Below are 15322 nucleotides of genomic sequence, written 5' to 3'. Positions count from 1 at the left end.
CACCTCACCTTGTCATGCCCTGTTTGAGATAACTGTCCTGACTTTCCCATTTGGGACCACCGAGGAAAGTGGGTGCGACCCAAACCCAGAGCGCCGTCTGCACCGCTGCTAAGCTTGCTCTCCTCTCCTGCCGATGGGACTAGGATGTGGAGAAGGCAGAGACTTTCTGAAAAATAAAATGGTTTCATCATAGCCCTGGGCAGAGATCTAAGTGTAATACTTTCATTTCATTGTAGAGCACATACTGTAAGGAGAAAAAAAAATGACTCAGAAACAGCCAATTTCTCAAAGCGCAGTGAGCAATAAGAAAAGGCAGGTTTGAAAGGGAATCAGAATTTTCAAAAGCGGTTTTTCTTTTTGGAGGTGAAAGGTCCTGTTACAAGAGCTGAGAGCTCTATAAAATGGCCGAACAGAGCTAGCACATGGCAAGTGATTTTTTTTCTTTTTAATGCTGATTGAAAAAAGACATGAGTCGGATTTATCTCAGCAGTGGCTGGCTTGAAGTGCCGTGGGGAGATGGTGATTTAGGTATGGTATAGACCCCTACTAATCTGTAAATATCTAAGAACGGGAATGTTTTTGCTCTGGTAAGGTGATGTTTACAGAACAGGGCAGGCTCTCTCCCTGTAAATTATATACCAGATGCCTGGGAACCTGTGTTGTTTCTAAATATAGGCAGTCACCTCCTGTGTAGCTGCAGAGAGACCATAACCGTAGGCATTAGATTAGCTGGTGAAAGTTACAGATATTTTGTAAAACAATTTTCACACTGAATAATTTATCCGAAGGAGTTAAAGTGAACATTTTTTTAAAAAACCTTATGTACCTAATTTGAAGTCTAACAAGATTGTAAAGTTAAAATGTTGTTGGAAATGAAGATGTTTATCTTTTGTTTGATCTTGAGAAAGCTTATAAACCTTTCTACTATAAAGCATATCTGTATTGAAAGGTAAGATATTTACTCTCTTGAACACACTTGAGTGGAAATTTGCAGTTGCTACATTTCAGATTTGGAAAGGGAGAAGTAGGGAGGGGTGAAGATTTAGTTCAAAACAGAAACTGGAGCGTGATATATCCTTTGATGCTCACATGTTACCAGATTAATTATAGAAATTCATCTAAGGAATTATAAGGAAGCAAATGAAGTGTGGTTGCTTGGGACTTAAGTAAGTAGAATTCAAAACAAAAACTTGTTTTCATTGACTAGCGAGCATGTACTATACATTACTGCTGTAATGGACTGATATGACTTGATTTCTTATAGCTTAGTTAGGAAAGAAAATTACAGCAGCAGTGTTGACTGTTGGCTTAAATACATTTATAAATCATTCCATTGCTTTGTATGGCTTATTTAATTAAGCTGATAGCACTGAAAATCATTTTGGTCAAAAGATGCTGTTATCTATGGCTTGAGTTTCCCTAATTTTGGAGAAAAAGGATTGTGCCCTAAAATTCATATTAAAATCTCCCCTATTTATCAGTTCATATTTAACAAAGAATGCAAGATATTATTCATGCGTTCACATGGCAGGCGGGCACTCAGCACGCTCATTTCTAATCTGCCCTCAATCCTGTCTCATAGATAGTGTTTTTCCTATTTTATGAGCAAACTGACACGCAGAGAGGTTAGGTACTTCCCAAAGACCACCGCCCCATGCTGGGCCTGCCCGGCCCCTCAGTCTTTTTCCTCTGTGAGCCTCTGGGTTCCAACCCACATCTCTCATCTCATTTCTCACTTCCTCCTGGTCTCCATTTCCTTCTCCTCCTCCTCCTGCTCCTTCCTGCCCTCTTCTTTAAGGCCACCAGGCAGCTGGGGTCCTAGGTAGGTGAGCCCAGCTGAGTTCATCCCATGAAATAACAGGGCGGTCACCCTTAGAAGCTGGTCCCTGCCTGATGGGCCCAGGGAGCCCTCATTAACCCTGCAAGTTCTCAGCGCTTTTCTCACTGAGCACTGCCCACACTCTCCTGCAGATTCAGTGACATTTAACCCTTTTTCATGCCAGTGGAAGTCATGTGAATAGAGATAACAGCAAATGCACGTGCAGAAATCTGGCTTCAGCTTTTCTCTTCCACCAACACGGACTTAAGTCTTGGGGATAAAGACAAGGACAGTGGGGACAGAACTCCTGGGGGAGAAGTGGGGGCTGTGATGAGGTGGAAATTCAACAAACACTTATATTTCTTTATTTTGGCCCTGGTGTGGCCTGTTTTCTAAATGACCCCCTTCCTTTTTTCCTCTCTCTTTTGTGAACATCGGCAAGCAAGGCTGATATTGTTCAGAAGACTAATGCAATCATTTCCGTGGATAAATTGTATGCAAAATAGGAATATCGAGTACCCTCAGCTGAGAAGATTGTTAGTTTTGCTGGCCCTTAAATGTCTTCATAATGTACTAGAAAGAAATGGCCATTTCTATAGACTTTTTGCAGGCCCAACATCTGGTTAATTGCTGCATTAGCTGGTGACTATGGAAGAACAGGCAGCGATGAGGAGTCAGAGGTAAATTAGGGTGATGAAATTTATTAACCCATTATACGGGAGGGAGCACGTGATCATTATAAATGTTATCAATGAATATTTAACTTCAAACATATGTTTACGCATTGACTGCTTAAAAACATTAATTTACTCCTGCTCTGCTGATTAAACTGAAAATAGTGGTTTCACATGCAGTCTGTTTGGAAAGTTAACATTATAATTTTCTTATTTAAAGAGTCGCAGTGAAAACTGATATATGTTCCGAAGTCCTCCAGAGTTTCACACTGCAATCAAGTTGTTTGCCTTAATGATAAAACGAACAGATGTGTATGATTTTTAAAGCACTGAATTTTATCTTTGTGGATGGAACTTGAAACATAGTTCTTCCCCAAAAGAATGTTATTTATGATGGTGACTTTTGCATTTTATTTAGTAAGAGGATAATGTTTCAATTTCTTATAAATTATTATTTTGCTGCCAAATTTCGTCCTATCAACAAATATTTATTGGGATGTGTTAATTCAATTCTGCTTTTAATATAAAACAGGAGCATTGTATACTGCAAAGAAATAATACACAAAAACTAATAACAGTAATTCTTTGTTCAATTGAGAATTCAAAGAATTGGATGTTGGGTTTCTTAATTTTCTGGATAAGCAGGAAATACTGCTTGATGGAAAAGCAGTTGTAACTGGAAGCATCAGCTCTGGAGTTAGACTGTGTGTCTCTTCAAATGTTTTCATTTCTTCTACAGCTCTCATTTCCTCAACTTTAAAACAGAAATATTAATTATATGTACCTCAAAGAGCTGTGAGAACCATATGAGATTCACACACACTGCTTAGGTCAGTATCGTGCACATAGTAAACACTATTCAACATTAGCTGTGATTTCATCACTTGAAAATCAGCAGTAAGGAGAAGAAAGATTTATATTTTCAATAAAACCCCGTAATATCATTGGATATAAAGAGATTGATGATTGGCAGTTGACTTCTGCGCTCTACACTGCGTTCACCGGGTCATTTCATTAACCTTGTGAGACGTGTCCCACATTTTAGCCAATGGAATTGTTTGGGCCTCACTGGTGGCAAAGTTCTACTGTAAGATCATCGCACAGACGCATAGCTATATGTCTGGGCTTTTCCCAAGGTACGAAATGCAGGAAGAAAGAGGTGGTTTCTGAAAGTACAACACCTTACTATGTTTCCGATAATTTTCCTGACCTGTATAAACAAGCTTTAGACATGCTTTTCATGAAATTTATGTTTCTGACCAATAGCTAAGTGACTTTATTTAAATTAAACTAGGACTGATCAGCAATTTATTTTATTTTTTAAAAATTATTTATAAAAAAAAAATTATTTATATTTATTGCATCTTATGGATCCAAAAAAGGAGGAAGAGGTAGTAGACAAGGAGACAGATATTAGCAAACAATCACATTATAGCGGGAAGATTTTTCTCTCTCATCAGCGAATGATATCCTTTAACCGAGTTTTTTTCTGATTTGCATAGCCTGTCTGTTTAATCACTCCAAGGTGATCTCTCATGTCCATTAAATAAAACTGACAATGCTGGTCTTGTTTACAAGAAGATCACTGTGCACCAACCCAGTACCTTATAAAGCTACCTGGGTGGACCACACTGGGGGAAGGATGGGAGGGGCAGGTGTACCTCTGGGTGCTGGCTGGGTGCTGAGAGGCCTGGGAGAGAAGGGAAAGGGGGCTTCTACATGGGAGGGCACTGATTTTTCTAGTGGGGGGGTGCAAAAGGCCTGTCAGAAGACAGGTCATGGGGGACATGACAGGTCAGTGATTTATCCACCAGGGCACAGGGTTGGGGGGCTTTGGTGCCTCCATCTGCTAACTGCTGGCACAAGGAGAATCAGTGGCCCCTGAGCGAGCCCTTGGCACTCTCAGCACCATTTCAAACACTGATGAGAAATAGCGTATGGTATCACTTATACTCAGAATCTTTAAAAATGATACAGATGAACTTATTTACAAAACAGAAACAGACTCACAGACTTAGAGGACGAACTTATGGTTACTGGTGGGGGGAAGAGTGAGGAGGAGGGACAGTTAGGGAGTTTGGGATGGACATGTACATACCGTTGTATTTAAAAAGGATAACCAACAAGGACCTATTATGTAGCACAGAGAACTCTGCTTAATATTATGTAACAGCCTAAGTGGGGAAGGGATTTGAAAAAGAATAGATACATGTATATGTATAACCGAATCACTCTGCTGTACACCTGAAACTATACTCCAATATAAATTAAAAAATTAAACAAACAAAAAAAGGCCACCGAGGACAGTCTGCCCCTCCCACCCTGGGACACCCCCTTGCTAGGGCCCACCTGGCCTGCCTTACATTTCGGGACTTGGGGCTCAGCTCCTTGGAACAGCGGCAGCCCCCTCCCGCCGAGGGCGGGCAGTCGGGATGCGGAGGGCAGAGGGAACAGTGGGGTGGGCGGGGGTGGGGAGGGGTGGCGGTTCCAGCTGCTGTTTCTGCGGACGGTGCAAAAACTTGTTTCTTTGTGATCTGCCTGAAAAACCGTGAAACAGAGGGGTTTGGGGGCAGATCTAGTGACCTTAATCCTTCTCCTCATTGGAAAATAATTCAAAAGGTATAGCAGGTCTGCAACAGGCCAATTCCAGAACGTGCATCACAGCCCTCTGGGTTTGGAAGCTGCCCACCTGGGTCCTTTAGATCAGCTTTGAGTTTCCGGGACGTGGTGACGTATCTTGGTCACCTTGCTGAACACGGAACCTAAATTATGACTGTTCCGCAGGAATTAACTGCATCCACCAGGGTTTATTCAGACTCACAGATTTTCGCTTTCTTTCTTTTCTGGCAGGTTCCTGGGCGGATCGCTCACCACTACATGAGGCGGCAAGTCAAGGTCGTCTTCTTTCTCTGAGAACATTTCTATCACAGGTGAAATATAACGTGCAGGTTAAAATGTGTCCCTGTCCCACAAGCACAGCACATTCATTGTCCATGGTAATCAACTCAAAACTAATCAAGATTGCTTAATAAATTTTCCTAGCTTTTTATTTTAACTCATAGTATTAGTCAAGTCCACAGTTTCTCATTTATCTTTGAAACTTCTTTTTAAATATTTTGGTATAGTCTTTTATGTTTTAGAATTACAAGTTTTCTCATACAGTATATTTGTTCATTGATAGACATATTTAAGCAAGAAGTAATTGGATGTATGTATCATTCATCACACATTTTAAATACACTTAACTCAGTACAACGTGTGCAGCTAATTGCAGGCTTAGTTCAGTCATAAAGTATCCAAGAAGCGGTAATCCGACCAGATGCCTAAACAATCTTTTTTATATTATGATGATCTGTAGTATGTTATGGGGATTTGCCTACGAAAGCCACAAAACAATCATTTCTACAACCTGTGTGCTCTCAGACTCACTCGAGGGAAAATGAAAAACACAGATTCCTTATTGAGGTAGAAAGGACTCTGGCTTGGCCAGCATGATTTACATGCACACCCAGATCCAGAAGTGCTTGCTCAGGGAGACAGGAGTTTCCTCAGATGACTTCGAGGGAAGGCAGGGTTGTCGCCCACTTCAAGCAGCACTGCCTGGGCTCCAGGCACCTGGATTCCAGGCTGGCACTTGAGGTGCATCACAGCCTGTGGGAGCCTCTTTTTTCTCACCTGTAAAGTGAGGATGCAGGACAAGACACTCCCTGGGGCCTTCCGGTCCCGGGATAACCCTGTGACTATGTTGTTTGCTCCTCACTTGATGAAAAATACAATAAATACTGCAAAAACGTCACTACGTTCTAAAGGGTAGCCCCCCTGAAAGGGCCGTGCTGTTCTCCAGGCGGAGAGGAACCTTAGGGTATTTCTCAACACGTAGCTCACGTGCTGGCGGATAGGCCTGCAGAGAGGAGTCAGAGGCTGCCACCCTCCACCCCACCCCGAGCCCTTGCGAGATGGAATCTCGACCTTCAGAGAGGCATCTGTCACCAGCCACTCTCGTAGGCGGCAGTTGGGCATTAGCTCTCCAAGTCTGGCTGCGTGCTCGCCAATTCGAAACCTCCCAAAGGATAATCTAAGGAATCTTGGAAATTGCCGCTTGCTGGTGACAGAGATTTGGGGTGATATTTATTTTCTTGCCTTCATTTTCAGACTCTTTGTGTCCATTCCGGTATTATTCCAGATCATGGTAATCTGTAAGATGCTATGGGGATTTGGCCACGAAAATCTCCCTGTGATATTGCTTAGAGTGATGGTCAATAAACAGTGATTTACCAAAAGTGGCAAGAAGGCAAGGAATCTCATATCCTAGCAATGTTTAATTATTTTAATCTGATATCATTAGTTTAATTGGAATAAGAATACTTCAGGTTTTACTTAGTTTTGATTGAATAATGAAATAAAATCAAACATTTCCTACAGGCTGGGCATTCTAATTGTTATAGCTTTGTGTGTATCATCTCATTTAATCCTCGTGAGAACCCTGAAATTTAGGGGTTAGAGTAGTTATCCAAATTAAAATAATTACTGCATTATGGAGCTTCAAACCCAAATGTAACTGACTCCATATTCACACCTTGTAACCACGAGCATATAGTCTAGTTGGTGGGGCTCAGGGCAGGCCACCCCCAAATATGCCAAGGGAGCGCATTGAATATTTTGAATTAAAGTTACTTGAGAAACAGCCAGTATATAGCAGAACACTCTGCCCCTGCTTTGTTCTCCTGAAAGCAGGACACAAAGCTCCCAGGGAAGGTGTCCTCCCCATGCTGGGAGGATGGTGGGCATCCTTGTCACTGGAGGTGGCGAACGTGGGATGCAGAAGCTGTATCAACAAACGTTACTTTCGTTACTTTGCTACTCCAAGCCCAAGTCCCTTTGTTTTGTCAAATATTCACAAATGATCGATTTTTTCTTTATGAAGTCATATAAACGGCCTGCTTCACACAACATCTTAGGTCCTATGCCGATCAGGCTTCCGTACGTATGAAATTAAACTTGTTTTTCTTCTGTTCATCAGTCTTATGTCAATTTGATTATTAGACCAGCCAAAAGAACCTAGCAGACTAGAAAAAATGTTTTTCTGCCCAACATAGTTATACCTATTTAGTGCCAAAAATTCACAGCGCAACTTCATACAATTTATTTCTACCCCAGTCTGGGCTGACCTGTAATTTTATATCCCCCATCAAAACAGATGATCCAGCCTATAAACAGTCTTTAGTTCTACAAAAGGAAAACCGAAATAACAATAGCAACCAAAACAATTGATAAGACAAAAAAATGTTAAGAAAGCAAAACTTAGAGAAAACGTTCAGAATCTGTTGGACAAACTACTTAAGGCTGTATGTGGTGTAGATACGGTGGTTATGACCATGTGGTTCAGAGGCTCCAGCAACCGATTGGCTCTGGGCATTTGAAGTGGCCGTTCCTGCTAAACTAAAACCTGATTTGCCTGAGATTCTCTGATCTTGTTTGATATCACCCGCTAATGACAATTATAGAGAGGACTGTATCTGATGGTTTGCTTACATTTCAAAATCACTGATGTCATCCTTAGGGTTATAACGTCAATGCGGTAACCATAGACCATGTCACCCCGTTACACGAGGCCTGCCTTGGAGATCACGTGGCCTGTGCCAGGACGCTTCTGCAAGCGGGAGCCAACGTAAGTGCCTCTGAAACGCACTAGCCATTCCACACCGCCAGGCTAAGAGAACCAAGCAACGTGCCCATCTTGCTTCTCTCCCCTTCTTAGTAGTTTTCAGAAATAAATCTCTCAAATCGCCTTATTGCACTCTAAGCAGGATTTCCAATCATTGCAAAAGCGCGCTGCATGATCTGGGGTATTCTTCAGGCTATTTCCGGCTTTCGCGGTTCTAAATAGCAATAGAGGAACATCTTTGTGTCTATAATGTTTGCTGAACTTTTGAATGATTTTTTTAAGATAAATTCTCAGAAATAGAATTTCCAATTTCAACTGCCACCAGCAAAATTGCTTTACCACAACTGTCATCACTATTACATTTGTACCGTTTTTTCCTAATTACAAAGTACCTAATCATTGAGTTTGTTTGTGTGTATTTGATTCTCGAGGTTTTTTATTTTTATTTTATTTTTATGATTCCACTAGTTGTGTGCCTACTCCTGTGGATTAGCTAACACATCATATTTCTGTTTACACCTTGAAGTTGTCAAGCTTTTCTTACGGATGTATGTGAGCTAAATATCCTTTGTCATCTTTACTACACACGTCTTGTCAATTACCTGTTCCCAGGTCGCCTGCCTTTTTAAATGCCTGAGGGCGAATGGTGTGTGATTCTGTGACTCTCATTCTCAGAGCTGTGGTTTGGTTTAGGTAAACGCGATCACCATAGATGGTGTGACCCCCTTATTCAATGCGTGCTCACAAGGCAGCACCAGCTGCACAGAACTGCTCCTGGAATACGGTGCCAAACCCCAGCTGGAGTCCTGTCTTCCTTCCCCTACACACGAGGCCGCCAGCAAAGGTAACCGTGACCCCAGATTAAGTGACAGGGGGAGGAAGTTCCTTCGGCACCATGCAGTGCCCCATTTGTAGTGAATAACACTGCAGGGAGAAGCCTAGGGGAAGGTGTATGTCCTGGAGGTGGGGGAACAGGTGTTCAGGAAACCCAAACTCACTTGTACTCTGCGTTGGCAGGTCACCATGAGTGTCTGGAAATCCTGATATCCTGGGGCATAGATGTTGACCAAGACATTCCTCACCTGGGAACCCCTCTGTATGTAGCTTGTATGTCACAGCAGTTCCACTGCGTCCGGAAGCTTCTCTACGCTGGTAATTTTCTTTACAGCATCTTCCGTTCTGTCCATACACACAAGCAATTATTCAGCTTCTTATTGATTTCTCTAAATATGCTTCTTTAAAAATTACATCTCATGGCTGAAAATGTTCTTATTCTAAGCATTCTCACATATAACTATAAAACCAAGAAAAAGAACCTCATTTATGGTAACTCCACCTCAAAACTCCAAAAGCCCTACTTATAAAAGGTTGTAAAATTAAAATCCTCAAGGTTGAATATCATGGTGCTAAATATGTATATCCCTGTGAACAAACCCATCAAAAGAAATGTTAGGGATGATAGCTGCTTAGATAACTTTATCTTCCAAGACTTTCCCAGACTTTGCAATCTACCTGAGAAGACTTAGTCCCCTTTCACTTACTTGAAACAAGCCAATTCCTCAAGGGTCCGCTTTAGCACCCAAGAAACTATTCCTAATCTTTTGAGACCATAGTGGTCTCTCCCACTATAGGACTGGGAGCCCTTTTAGGATATGAACTATGTCTTTATTTCCCATCATCTCTTTTCTCTAGCACAAGGCCTCTCATGTGGCAGGTACTTAAAATATACATAAAATGAGTAAATGGATTTCTATGGTTTTTACTGTTTATGACACTCATTTGGCCTCTGATATATATTGACATATTTTTAGCAATCCCGTTATGTGTTGTATCATCTTGGCTAAATTATAAACTTCTTCAAGCAGTGTCTGCATCCACTATTTCTTTCCCTTTACATCTAGTGAGGGTCTTACAGGTGAGTTCTGCTAATAACAGCTGACAAGTTATTTTCTGGTGGTGTTCTCCCATAAATTTGTATCACCAGAAGAGTTTCTTCCCTATCACCTTCCTTGACTTTGCTAGCAATACTATTCTTCCCCAAATAGTTTATATCAGATAAAAAAACCCTGAAAATGTATTGCTAGTAATTGTGGATTGATTCTTATTCTCAGGCTGTGTTTTCCCATAAAACTGATATAACCAACAGAGTTTCTGCCTTCTCTATGGAGATTTTGTTAAGGCATATAATTTTTCCACTAAACATTTTATATTTGACTTAAAAATATTGAGAACAATTACATTTATGGAAACTTGAGAGTATAGAGGGACTATTAAAATGCACTGCTTCTTATAAACATCGTTAGTTTTACTGATGGTGTCAGAAAACAGCTGAGAAGGACTTAATGCATTTTTATTAATAGACACGTCTTGGTGTTGTAACTCTTTATGTCCTAGAAAATAGGATTATTATTCTTTACAATATTACACAGTATGCATTCACTGCACGAGCATCAAATGACCACCATGTGCCAGGGGCTTGCCCTAAGATAAAATAACTACATAGCAGGTAATTTAACATGTAAGGTTTCTTTTTTAAAAAAAAAAAAACTTACTTTGCATGCAGAAATATAATGTGCCTTTCCATTTAAGAGGCTCAGTGCCTTTACATATTTATTGCATTAGACTACATGACTGACAAGTGAAAGGAAAATCTATATACATTTTACGCAAAGAGCTCACGTATCTAGATTCACAAGTTTTTCAAGAAACCAAAGTGCTCTATTGCCTTAAAATAAATTAAAAGAATAAGAGCAGTAAGCGCCTGAATAATCCTAAAAACTACCCATCGGGATAAAAAAGGATACGCGTCGACCTAATTGTGCACTCTTTATAATACTCGTTAATAGGACTACTTTGGGAACCATTTTAAAAGTTTTTTTTTTAATCTTATTATGAGAAAAATATTAGAGAATCTAACAAAAGTATGCACGTTCCAACCAGACGTACCACGTTTTAAGATTTAATATATGTGTGTATATATATATGAAATATGCCTGTTTGTATATATCATATGTAAAGAAATAACTCCTGACAGAAAGAGTTAAGCGCCCTTTGTGGCTGACACACCCAGCTCGCCTTGGTGAGGTAAGTGACTCACCTAAGTAATCCGTTTGCATTTACCGTCAATCCTCATTTCCACGTAGGCGCTGACGTACAAAAAGGCAGATATTGGGATACCCCGTTACACGCCGCTGCTCAGCAGTCCTGTACGGAAGTTGTAAACTTACTGCTAGAATTTGGAGCGGACACCAATGCCAGAAACACAGAGCTTCTGCGACCCGTCGATGTAGCGACCTCCAGCAGTTTGGTGGAAAGATTATTGCTTCAACATGAAGGTAAGAAGAATCCATGTGGGTGTTTAAAAAGTTTTGTTTGCCTGAAGTACATGAAGTTTGAAGACTCTTTGTGGGCATGTAAAATAATAATGGCATAACAGTTGGGATATTTCTTGAAAGAAGGTAATTTTTTCACTTGGGTCCCATCTGTGAAGAAGGTATCATGGTCTTGACTTTCTTTGTTTTCATCTTACCTGAATTCTGTGTTGCTTTAGTTAAGTTAAATAGGTTGTTTCTTTTGACAATAAAGAATATGTAATTCTGTTTACTATTTTAATAAATATTTGGAAACATGCCCCATTTTATAAGGACATGCATCATCTATAACATGTTATGGAAACATAATCATGAAGTATTTTTCTGGACCTGGCTCTAGAAAACTAAAGCCTGGTCCAGACACTACAGTAAAATTTGCTTTGCCTTAAATAATAGACCTAATTTGAGAAAAAAAAATTTAAAAATTCCTCTTTCAGTGCATAACACTTCTTGGAGCTTTTGATTTATATTTCCTTCAAAATGCAGAATTTTTTTTTTTGAGGATTTACATGCAACAATAATTTCATAAGCCTGAAGACTATAATGTTTTAAAGAACCTGCATGGAGTATACCTCAATTATAATAAAGTCTTATAAATAAAAGCAGTACAAGTGCTTATATAAATTTCCCTAGGATACTGGTCATACCTGCTGCCCTAGTTTACTGCAAAGCACTGTAGGGTTTTTTGTGGTTCGATTTCATGTATCTTACAACATAGAAAACTCCGTCTTGACGTTAATGAGCAAATCTCTTCCCGTCTTCTGCAGCCTCTCCAAGCTCTCTGTGCCAGCTCTGCCGACTCTGCATCAGAAACTGCATCGGACGGTCAAGGTTACACCTCATCCCACATCTCCAGCTGCCAACGCTATTGCAGAATTTCTTACAGTATCGATAAGGCAGTAAAATAATTCTAAATATTTGAACATCAAACATTTCTATCTCATCTGCATAGTTACATTTCATATTAAAATATGGTAAAGATAGGGTAAAGAGATGTGAGAACACCTTGGGAAGACGTGAAATAGCAATTTTAGTTAAAGTGTACTAGTGCGTACTATTGTTTTATGCATTTTCACTGTTTTGAGACTATAGTGTGTTTAAAATATCTATATATTATTAGCTATTCCTATATATCCCTTTGTTGATTTAGAAAAAAAATGAGAAATTCTCCATTTTTTTTTTTGAATGAAACAGAAAAATGGGAACCGTTACTAAAAGTGTTCATATATTATATTTTTAAAGTTCTATATTCTTCAAATAACATGTTAGCTTTTAAGTTTTGGCCTCTGTAATTGATTGTCTGTATTTTTGATATTAATACAAAATATGAGTATGGTTTAGAAAAGAGTAACTCATATCCTTTTTGAGATAAAGGTGATTCTCATTCAGGCATCCCACAGATGTTGAATGTGCACTTGTCACTATAATGATCGATTCAGTAAAGAAAGGATCAGTTGCCCCTTCCCTGCAAAGATCCCACGGGTCACTTCACCACCTCAGATGGACCTATTTCAGAAACTGGTAGGACTGAAATGATCACTACTGCCCTCTCACCCTGAGAACTTTGGAACATTACACACCTGCTCAGGCTATTTGAAAACCCCCTCCTTCTCAAGGGTGGCCTCTTGAGGTCTCCATTCTGGGCTTTTACACATATCACACCAGCCTTCCCCGACCTGAGAGACTACTGGTAGCTGGTAGTACTTGGACTAGGAAAATGAAATTCATATCTAGTTGATAAAGAGGCCTTGGGTCATACTCCAGGATCGGGGCAGTCCAAGGCTATAGAAAATGGAAGATGAAAACTGCCTTAAATTGTGGGGTTTTCAAAGAAAAGGACAAGGGGGTATCACTTAGCAAATGTAGACCCTTAGAAGATGTACCCTATTGGTGGACCTTCGTTGTGGTGTTTCTAATCCTTCTTACACAAAGCAAGGGTTCGGCATAGACTGTACCATAAGGAGATGCTGTACAAGAAGATATTAGTGTAGTGGTGTCCTCTGCAGGGGTTTATTCTCTTCTGCTTAACTGTACTTGAGTGCAATGTAAAACAGTTTAAAAAAGAAAAAGAAAAAGAAAACCTTTGTGCCTTCTTTGCAATGTAGACTATATTTGAATCTGTTATGGATTTAGAAATAAGATAATCAAGATACTTATAACACTGTGTAAAGTAGAAGAAAATATTTTGATGAGTTTTATAAATTTATCCAATTTTTGATTAAATATTTGACCTCTGTTTTGATGACCCCAGGGGCCTAGTTTCCTTTTTTCTTAGTTCTCGGCCGACTTCCAGAGAAAGTCTGGAAAATAGCTTATTGGAAAATAAACTATTATTGTATGTAACCCCAAAGTTACTAAGATTCACTTTAAAAAAATCATTTTAGATTTTTGAAAGTAGAAATAAGGCTGTAGCATGTTTGTTTAAAAAAATGTCTCCTATGTGGCTAGAGACTTTTAAATGAGTCTGTTTTACAAAATATCTCAGTCTACTAAATTTGTAATATCCTCAGAATAATATGCATTTAACTGTTTTTTTTATTATAGAGTAAGCCTATTAAATATAATTATGTACTAAAACTGCTTTTTAGTAAAACGGTTTTCTACTAGTATTTTCCCTGCACTAGAGGTCATCTTACAACATAAGAGTAATACCAGGCATCCCTCTTAATTGATCTTGCGCCAATAAGAGAAGTAAATATCAAATACTGAAGTAAAAATTGACACTTGAAAATTTTAGTATGCTGGTTGCTTTTTTAGCTTGCGTTTGATTGTCTTATCAAAGAAGTGTTCTAATTTAAATATATCATATGTTTGTTAATATATTAAAGTGTGATGTTTATCCCTGGAATAAAACACTTTTTTTCTGTTCTAATTAGTATTTGATTTTATAATGGACGGTAATGGGAGAATATGATTCAATTGCCCTAGGTTTTGGTTTGTTTGTTTGTTTGTTTTCCACTGGTTTTCAAATCACTGTGTCATGAGCAGTGAGACTAGGATATTGCAGATTGAAAATAATACCTTGAAGGTCCTATATGTGTAAATATCCAAGGATAAAATTCCACAAAGACAAAGACAAAATAAAAATACTACAGATATTCCTATACTTAGTATGGGGTTACCTCCTAATCAACCCACCGTAAGTGGAAAATATCATATGTCGAAAATGCATTTAATATACATTCCCCACGGAACATCAGAGCTCAGCATGGCCCACCTTAAATGTGCTCAGATCACATATATTAGCCTACAGTTGGGCAAAATCACCTAACACAATGCCTACTGGACAATAAAGCATTGAATGTCTCATGCAGTTTATCGAATGCTGTACTGAACGTGAAAAGCAGGCGGTTGTCTGGGGCCAGAATGGTTGTAAGCGTGTCTGTTGCTTCCCTCCGTGATCGGGGGCTGCCAGGGAGCGGAAACTGCTGCCCTGGATCGAGAGAGGGGAGCAGGCAGCATATCACTAGCCTGGAAAAAAGACCCAAATTCAAAATTCGAAGTGTGGCTTCTACTGAATGTACACGGTTTTCACATCATCGTAAAGTCGAAAAATGGTTAGGTCCAGGGCTGTCTGCATTTGATGTAAGATTAGAGCAATATGACGAAATAAACACTGGAGTAAAGCCCTGCTGAACACACTTATTTTGTAGGAAAGAATGTTTAATTTCTATTACTGTTGTAACCACAGAGTATAGATGCTGTATCTGAATCAGTAAATAGAAACACAGTGTAGAAGGATGGCTTCTTCCAGAAAGGTCTACATGTATCCATCGTGTTTCCTTGGAGGGCC

At 39.6% G+C, this 15322-nt stretch overlaps 1 protein-coding gene across 3 annotated transcripts in view; it reads left to right on the top strand.

The window, feature by feature from the left end:
• Positions 1 to 14377, top strand: part of ASB5 (ankyrin repeat and SOCS box containing 5) — an 88435-nt gene extending 74058 nt beyond the window's left edge. For 2 of the 3 annotated variants that reach the window (XM_057696145.1, XM_057696146.1), the window contains 6 exons: positions 5344 to 5423; positions 8054 to 8161; positions 8852 to 9002; positions 9176 to 9310; positions 11302 to 11493; positions 12297 to 14377. In XM_057696145.1, coding sequence (XP_057552128.1) covers positions 5344 to 5423; positions 8054 to 8161; positions 8852 to 9002; positions 9176 to 9310; positions 11302 to 11493; positions 12297 to 12424 — 794 coding nt within the window. In that variant the 3' untranslated portion in view covers positions 12425 to 14377. Of the gene's footprint in view, positions 1 to 452; positions 529 to 5343; positions 5424 to 8053; positions 8162 to 8851; positions 9003 to 9175; positions 9311 to 11301; positions 11494 to 12296 lie in introns of those variants that run through there. The other variant, XM_057696147.1, reaches the window with a different exon arrangement.
• Positions 14378 to 15322: the final 945 nt, after the last annotated feature.

The sequence above is a fragment of the Hippopotamus amphibius genome, chromosome 10 (genome assembly GCF_030028045.1).
Source record: "Hippopotamus amphibius kiboko isolate mHipAmp2 chromosome 10, mHipAmp2.hap2, whole genome shotgun sequence".
NCBI classification, from domain to species: Eukaryota; Metazoa; Chordata; class Mammalia; order Artiodactyla; family Hippopotamidae; genus Hippopotamus; species Hippopotamus amphibius.
Note: the sequence above shows the minus strand (reverse complement) of the source record. Positions and strands in the feature narration are given on the sequence as shown.